This window comes from Furipterus horrens, unplaced genomic scaffold (assembly GCF_987537825.1).
Source record: "Furipterus horrens unplaced genomic scaffold, mFurHor1.1.pri manual_scaffold_7, whole genome shotgun sequence".
Taxonomy (NCBI): Eukaryota; Metazoa; Chordata; class Mammalia; order Chiroptera; family Furipteridae; genus Furipterus; species Furipterus horrens.
Genome location: NW_028327177.1, coordinates 74,530,913 through 74,539,201, shown reverse-complemented (window position 1 = coordinate 74,539,201; position 8,289 = coordinate 74,530,913). Strand labels below are relative to the sequence as shown.

The following is an 8,289-nucleotide window of genomic DNA, read 5'->3' as shown; positions in this document are numbered from 1 at the left end:
ATGGCTGTGCAGTCTGACTCAGGAGTGACATGGTATCTGTCTCCTCCCGTGTTGAATCGACATCTTGCGATGACGCTGGAGTGTCCTCTCCAGTAAGGCTGAAGCTACAGAGCCTGGGCAGGGTGATATGGAGGGTCTGCTGTTGCCCATGCAGCAGACCCCCCCTCTCTCTGCAGCTGAAGGGTCCAAGGGAAAGACGGAGTCAATACAGCTTGGCTTCAGGTGCGCCGCAGGAGTTGCCGGTGTTGACTACAACGTCAAACCGCCTTAGGGACTCCGGCTCCGGATTTTCTGTCGGGGTTTACTCCCTTAGCCGTTCCCCTGAAGAGGTATGCCGCAAGGCAGCGGAGGTTTTTTGGAGTCAGAGTTTTCCTTCTCTGATGTGCCCTGACTGGAAGATCGAACCAGCGACACTTAGCTCGCAGGCCGACGCTCAATCCACTGAGCCAAAACCAGCCTGCCTATACACTAACACTGCACTTTCTAGGACACACCCCATTGCTCACTTCTATCCGTTTTCAAATGCATACTAAAATGCTGCTGTGGAATTGCACCAGACATTTCACTTCTCTCTCATGTGCCACATCTGAACTTTTTATTTGTCCCATAAATTGTGCCCCCAGTACCTTCCCCTTCTTGGAATAAGAAACCCACGTGTTATTATTTTTTTCTTTTTTTACTGAATTTATTGGGGTGACATTGGTTAGTAAAACCATCATATAGGTTTCAGGTGTGCAATTCTATAATCTGTATATTGTATTGTGTGTTCACCATCCCAGGTCATGTTTCCTTCCATTGTCATTTATTCCCCCTTTACCCTCTTCCACCTCCCCCCACCTCCCTTCCCCTCTGTTAATCACAGTACTGTTGCCTGTATCTATGACTTCTTTTTCTTAATCCCTTCACTTTTTTCACCCAGTCCCGCAGCCCCCGTCCCCTTACCAGATGTTACGTTTAACTCCTGTCCCTCTCTCACAACATCCCATCAGTAGCCACCTGTAGATGTTTCTGTCTTCCTTGCTCCGTGACTGGCACCCTGTCTCAGACCTCGTGGCTTCTTAGTCCCCTGCGTGGTTCTCCTTCCTGCGTGATTCCCCTGTAAGCTGTGATCCTTTATTTACCCAACAGTGTTTCTGTGGGCACCTGACGACAGCTGTCCCCAAAGTGTCCCGTCAGGCGCCTGGTGACCGAGGTGGAAGGAAGGTCAAGGGAAGCGCAGGTGACACGGGCACCCCGATTCCAGGCCGAGGGCCAGCAACTTGGTCGTTATCAGTCCTCACAACGGCTAATGAGGTTGTGCTGTCACCTCCGCTCCCAGAAGACGCTGAGCCCCAGCCGTACCATGCGCATAGAACAGGAGGACACGAATCTTTTATAGGACAAAGGGAAGAGGAAACACCCGCAAGTCTGAGGGCCCCTTCTCCAAGCGTCTGACTCAGGTGGACCTGGGTACCAGAGACCCAGGTGGGATCTCGCCTCCCGGGAAGGTGAACGGCTAGCAAGCCCTCCAAACAGCGGACGAATGTCCCCAAGGGAGATGCAAACCGCTGCGGGTCCGACAGAGACGTCGAGACCACCAAAAAGGGTGAAGGCGGGTCCCAGGGCCGGGTACGCTGACCTGAAGAGACGACCGGTCGTCCCGGACTGCACGCCCTGTGACCTGGCAGCGCCTTGCGTCACGAGGGGCGGGGCCAGAGGGCCGCTCGCTCCCGCCCCTGCCCCCGCCCCGAGCCCCGCCCCCTGGCTGGAAAGGGGCAGGCTCGCAGTTTAAGGTCCAGAGTTTTTCAGTCTCTGCGGGTCCTCTGTCCGCTAGCCTGTCACTCGCCGCCAGCTGCCCGCCCTCGGGCCTTTCTGGGACCTCCCCGCTTTCGAGCGGACACGCAGCATGGACGCGCGCCAGACGGGCGCCCCGGTGGAGGAGCTGGTCGGCTGAGGAACTCGCCGGTGGACGCTGAGTTGTTGGACCCTGCAGCAGGAGACGGGGCGGGCGGACGCGGGGACCCCGGGGCCGCCTCACCGCTTGGCGCTGGTCTGGAAACCCCGGCCCACCCGCGGCCTCGGAGCTGCCGGCTGAGGGCGCAGCCCCGGCAGGCGGCCCGGGGGCGGTGGGCGGTGTGGCCGAGGTGGGGCGGGCGCGCTGCGGCTGCCCGGGCGGAGCCTGCGGCTGCCGGGGCCTGACGCTGGGCTGCTTGCTGGCCGCGCTGGGCCTAGCCTCGCTGGCGCTGGCCCGCCGCTCGCTGCAGCACCTGCTCCTCTGGGCCGAGGGCCTGCCGCCGCTGCTGAGCCTGCTGCTCTTCGTGCTGGGCTTCGTGGCGGTGTCGTTCCCGTGCGGCTGGGGCTACATCGTGCTCAGCGTGGCTGCTGGGTACCTGTACGGCTTCGTACTGGGCATGGCGCTCATGGTGGCGGGCGTCCTGCTCGGCACCGGTGTCGCGCACGTGGTGTGCCGGCGGCTGCTAGCGGCACGCGTGGCTGCCCGGGTGCGGGAGAGCGAGCGGCTAAGCGCAGTCATCCGTGTGGTGGAGGGAGTCGGCGGCCTCAAAGTGGTGGCGCTGGCCAGGCTGACCCCCATTCCGTTTGGGCTGCAGAACGCAGTGTTCTCGGTGAGTGGTTCCCGCGGGCCTCTGCTCCATGTCTGAGCGGTTGGGACGCGCGAGAGGGCGCTCCATGGGATCAGTGGCTGCGAGAGGTGACAACAACAGCAGTTACAGAGACTTTCTCTAGCATCCTGGGAAAGCACACACAAATAAAGTTGATCAGGGTCGGGCCCTCAGTGGTAGTCCGGCAGAGGAAAAATACCCCCTTTATGCGCGAGTTTGACTAAAACTGAACACCCCTCGTAGCTGTGAGTGCAGATGAATGGAAATGTCCGTTGTCATGGTCTCTAGTAGCATTGCGACAGTCAGAGGATAACGGCTGCGTTCCTAGCCTTCTCTGTCGCCTGAATCAGTTTGACTCCAGTGTTTGATAACATGCGGTAAATAATGGGCCTGGGAGCTGCCAACTCCACATTTTTGAGTTTCCTAAATGTAATAGGCTTTTTCTTTGTCCCCTAACTGGCTTTAATATAATGTAAAGAGGAAAATCTTCCTGCTTATTAAATCTTTGAAGGAACTTAATTTTGAAATCACCAGGTAACCTATGCTCAGAGAACATGTTTTTCTCCTTTATACACCTCCAGACTTTCTGTGTATGTTCTGCTTTTGCACTTAACTTCCTCTAGCTCCTCCTTTCCTTCTGCAGTTGTTGGAGGAACAGAAACCCTGCCTGTGAGGAGACAGTCCCATTGCAAGAAAGGGCTCCTCTTCACACAGTTAGTGACTTGGACATTACTAGCCTAGCTGCCTGTGCTTTCCCTTTGCTAAGGTGAAGGGGTTGGACGAGATGACTGAGTTCACCAAATTAACTGATTCTACATAGTTCAGAGATTTTTCAGGAACGCAGGCTTTCAGCTAGATTTAAAGAAATGAAGTAAAGAGAGATAGCATTCAAAACCATAAGAATGCTTACATTATATATTGTTAGTGGTTCTGGCACTTGTTTTTGTTTAGAAAATAAATCATTTTTAGTCTAGAAACTTTCTCATTTTGTTTCCTATTAGTGCTAAGCAGTTTATCTCTTCATGATGAAATTAAGATTTTTTATTTTTTTCTTTTGAAATCCTTTTGCAAATCTCATCTTGTCGCACAAGCAGCATCAATGACTGTGGACTGAATTTTGGTGGAGGCCTGGAAGTACATAAGGGGTTATCTGTAGAGATCAAGTTTGGCATTACTGTAGATGGGTAGGGTCTCAGCCTCAAATTTTTCCCTTTCACAGTCTCCTACAGTATGAAGTATAAACATGAACTTTCATGAACGATGGTTGGGACTAAGGAAGTTTGTTTAGTTCTTCAGTATAGTGCTATCCTTGTAATCCTTGTCCCTTTTTTGTCCATCTGCTGGGTGTCTGCTCTCCACACACTGGCCTAAACTTTAAACCAGCCCTGCAGAAGATGATCATGCATGCCCTGTATCCTGCTGTCGGATAGTAAGGAACACATAGCTGGTACAGGGAGTCCTACTGCTCAGACTGTTGACCTTGGTCAAGCTGCTTATTCTTTCTGTGGTTCAGTTTCTTATTTGTAAATCGGGAAAGTAGTGGTACCCACTTTGCAGGATTATTGAGAAGAGTACATCAGGTAAATAACATGCAACAGAACCTGGCTTAACAAACATGTATTAATACATCTTGGACTTAGTCAGCATTACTGTAATTACCCAAGGTCACCTAGGTGGTAAATAAATGATAGAGTCAAACTTTACACTATAGTCTGATGATAGGATGTCATCCATGGCCTGTTTCTTCATTCTGGACTTGTAATAATAAGGTGTTTTTGATAATGTCGTTATAACATATTGAGTAAGAAGTTGTATTTTGTATGTGCAAATTAAGAGCTTGACTAAGGACAGCTCTCAATTTGGCATTGTGGGGTCAAGAGAAAAGAAGGGGAAAAAATGGTCTCTTAAAATAGGTATTATTGACACAATTTTATCAAGTGAGAATTGGAGGTTCAATTAATAGTATTGAGGCTTGTTGAGGGTCAGCCCCGTCAGAAGTGGCAAAGCTGAGTGGTGAGCTTGATATTGGTTGATTAGGTGCATCACACTGAAAATTCTTACTCGTGGACATGTGCAGAGAGCCTTGTGAAGCTATTGGATATAGTCTTATACATCTTGTTCATTTCCATTATTCAACACACACAGTTACTGAATTCACTTAGGATATGTGAGTGAAAAGAAAGTTGGGACGGATGTTGTTTTAGTGCAACTTGGCCTTCTACCTTTAAGACCTTCATTCCACCCCCACACTCTCCACTCCCGTGCTCTTCTGGCAACCCACTGTTGCCCTCTTTTTCAGGCATATTTCTCTTGTTTTCTTCTTCCCTTCCTGTATTTTAAGTTATCCACCCCCCATTCCAGTTAAGACTTATTTTTTCAATGCCCATGATTAAAGAAATTTATCTGATTTCACCTCAAAGAGGACTGAAGTGTAGTGGTCCTGAGAGGCACAGGCTTGGAAACAGGCAACCCTCAACAGTGCCCACTTAGTTAGGGTTAATTGAACTGATGCAATGAAGGCAGTCTTTTCCCTGGCTCATAGTCAACACTCAATAACGGTTAGCAGTTACATACTATTATCAGTGGTGGAGCTAGTGACCTTCACTAGCAGGAGCTGATTGTAAAGTGACAGAAGAAGGAAGGGGCTCTCCCCCTTCTTGCCTGTTCTCAACCGTAATTCTTCCTTCTCCCATGTGTGTTAAGAAGCAATAAGCAGGCTGACAGCCCACTTTTGAAACTTTTTAAATAGAAAATAAGTACATAACACTATAGAGTATCAATTCTTAGATCATAAATATAATTTCCCACATACATATTTAATTTTTTTCTTCTTTTAAAAACGCACCAATTTTTCTGCTGGGAAATAGTTAAAGCTGTTTTCTGTGTAATCTTGTTTCTGTAGGTCTTACTGATGGTAGATCTGATCTTGGTACTCTCCTACAGCAAACCCATAGGTGGGTTTTCTTGTCCCCTCAGGACAAATTCCAAAGACTCATAGCTACTCACCAGCCTTTTTTTTTTTTGCCATTCCAAGTTTACTGTGTGCCCTTTGATGCATTAATTTATATAATCTTTGGCACTCTAAGAGGTAGACACATAATTCTGATTCATACAAAGCAAATCTTGTCTGTAGACTTGAAACTTCAGGTTTTCCTATTTATCAATTGCTGGATAAAGAAACTAGTTCAATAAGAAAGGACAGCTAATGCAGGTAGAGGAGGAGATCAAATCCTAAAAGAGTAACATTATCTAGATGAAAATTGTTGATAAATTCAAAAACTTAGAAACATTCACACGAGTAACATCCAATTCTGTATTTAGTAAATATTAAAGTATTTTTTGTAAGGTCTCCTCTAAGATGTTCCTTTGGAATCATCTGGACTTCTACAGTTTAATTTTATGACCTGTGCAATGTTGCCTTTAATTCAAAATATATTACATGATAATTGTTTTTTATGGGTAACAATATTTATATCAGTACTTGCAACTTCCAAAGGGATTTGATTTTGTTCTCATTCTATAGGAGATCCTAAAAATCACTCTTTCTCCTTTATCTTGTTATAAAAAAAAGCTTAAAAAGTCAGGTCTCTGGTCATTTCTGTCTCTTAAATCCACATGGGAAATTTTGTTTCAATTATTGTTAAATCTTTGAAACCTAAAGTACATTTAAAATAAAAACATAGACCGTAGCATAAAAGATCATTTTATTACTATGTTGTATACCATGTCATAGTTACAGAGCAGAATTTTCTACATGAAATCCCTTAATCATTACAACAGTCCTTTAAGGAAGAGTCAGTGATGGAGAGGCTGAGTTCTGTAGGGGACAAAAGTCAGCACAGTTGAAGTCAGACTTGGTTCTAACATTTACTGTTACATCTTGAGTTACTTATAGTTACTCTTTTGAGCCATACTTTCTATTGTAAAATGTGTTTAATACCTGCTATGTAGCTGTGATAAAATACAGTTTGCTCATTATGTACATTTCCTTCTATCCCCTGCATGCCAAAATGAGAACACTGACACTCAGATTTTTTTTTTTTGTAATTTAACAAATATTTATAGTGCACTTACTAAGTGCAAGGCCCTGTTCTCTAACATGTGTGTTATTTAATGCTCACATCAACCCTGATCCTTACCTAACAGCTAAGTCAGCCAAGGCACAGTGTGTGAAGTCACTAGCTGAAGATCACACTGCTGGTCAGTGGGAGAGTGGTGGACTTACCTAGGTTCTGCTGGTCTGAGAAGAGCTAGGTTTCTCAAAGACCTCCTGGTTTCAGTGCTGTATGGGTTTGCAATTCACAAATCTACATCTCTACCCTTTTGTATATACACATGCATGTCTTATTATCCCTTCCTAGATTAAAAAAAAATTCTTTAAAAGCAGAGAAGTCTTAAAAACTGATTTTAACAGTATTTGTTCTTTTTATTTTATCTACAAAATGTGTTCATTGTAAGAACTTTGAAAAATACAAGTTCTCTTGAGGAAGAAAATAGAAAATATTTTAGTGTTTATTTTTCTAGTCTTTGCATTTGTTAATGCATGCTTCTGTGACACTGGAAGTAAATATTATAAGTGAGTTTTGTGACCTTTTATGGAATGTAATGAACATTTTATCATTAAGTATAGCACAAAATGACTTAAAATGACTACAAAGGCAGCTATGGTTTTCTATCTTTGTATCTTTGTCTCTACTTAGAGTGGGGCCTTATGTAGAGAAGGCATATGATAAATTTTTGTTGAGTGAGTAAAAGTTATAAACCTATAGTTTGTCATAGACTATAATGATCTTTCTAACTAGTCAGAGAAACTTCATTACATTTATATTATGGACTGATTATTTGCTTTGATATTTAGTAACTTATATGTTCATTTTAAAGGTAATTTCAAAAACATGTAATATTTTATTACTGCAAAATATGAGATTTATTTTTGTCATATTTATTTATTTTATATATATTAACATGCTTATACTAAAGAAAAGTTCTTCATATAAAAAAGTTCTTCATATAAAATTGAGTAATTTTTCTGAATGACAGAGTAATCCTAAAACTTATCTCTAAGAATAAATAGGTAAGAATACTTACAGCAATTTTTAAAAGGAGAGAAAGATATTAACTGATAGTCTCTATAATACAAGATTTTAGAGCCCCATATAGACCCTTTTATAAACAATTACTTTATTTATTTTAAATAAAGTAAACATCACAGGTCACTGGAGAAGTTATTAATTATTCCACAAGTAATGCTAGGAAAATTGGCTATTGAAGAAGGGGAGGAATAGGCTATATCCTTACATTTAAGCCAAATAAATTCTAGGAGGAATAGTGGTAAATGTTACAAAGGAAAGTGCAATCAAAAAAAGAAAGAATAGGTTAAAAAAGAAAAATACCAACATCAGAAAAAGCAGCTTTTTGGTTCCTTCTCAAATCTCTTATCTGGTTTGGCCTCCTTGCCTCCACTCCAGCCTTTACCATGTCCACAAGGGTGACTCAGAAGACCTACAAGGTGTCCACCTTGGGTCCCCAGGCCTTCAGCAGTCGCTTATAAGTGGGCCCAGAATCAGCTCCTTGGCCTTTTCCCTGATGTCCAGTGGCTACCAGGTTGTCCTGGGTGCAAACATGAATCTGGGCAGGGGTTTTGGCAGAGCTGGGAGTATGCAGACCATCAAAGCCATGCAAGTCAACC

The 8,289-nt window shown here is 44.5% G+C and overlaps 1 protein-coding gene across 1 annotated transcript in view; it reads left to right on the top strand.

Annotated features, from left to right (window-relative positions):
• Positions 1-1,522: 1,522 nt before the first annotated feature.
• TMEM64 (transmembrane protein 64) overlaps positions 1,523-8,289 on the top strand; it is a 30,023-nt gene continuing 23,256 nt past the window's right edge. Inside the window, 3 exon segments of the mRNA XM_090284917.1 lie at positions 1,523-1,608; positions 1,668-2,038; positions 2,041-2,603. Of these exon segments, the coding sequence (XP_090141043.1) occupies positions 1,523-1,608; positions 1,668-2,038; positions 2,041-2,603 (1,020 nt within the window).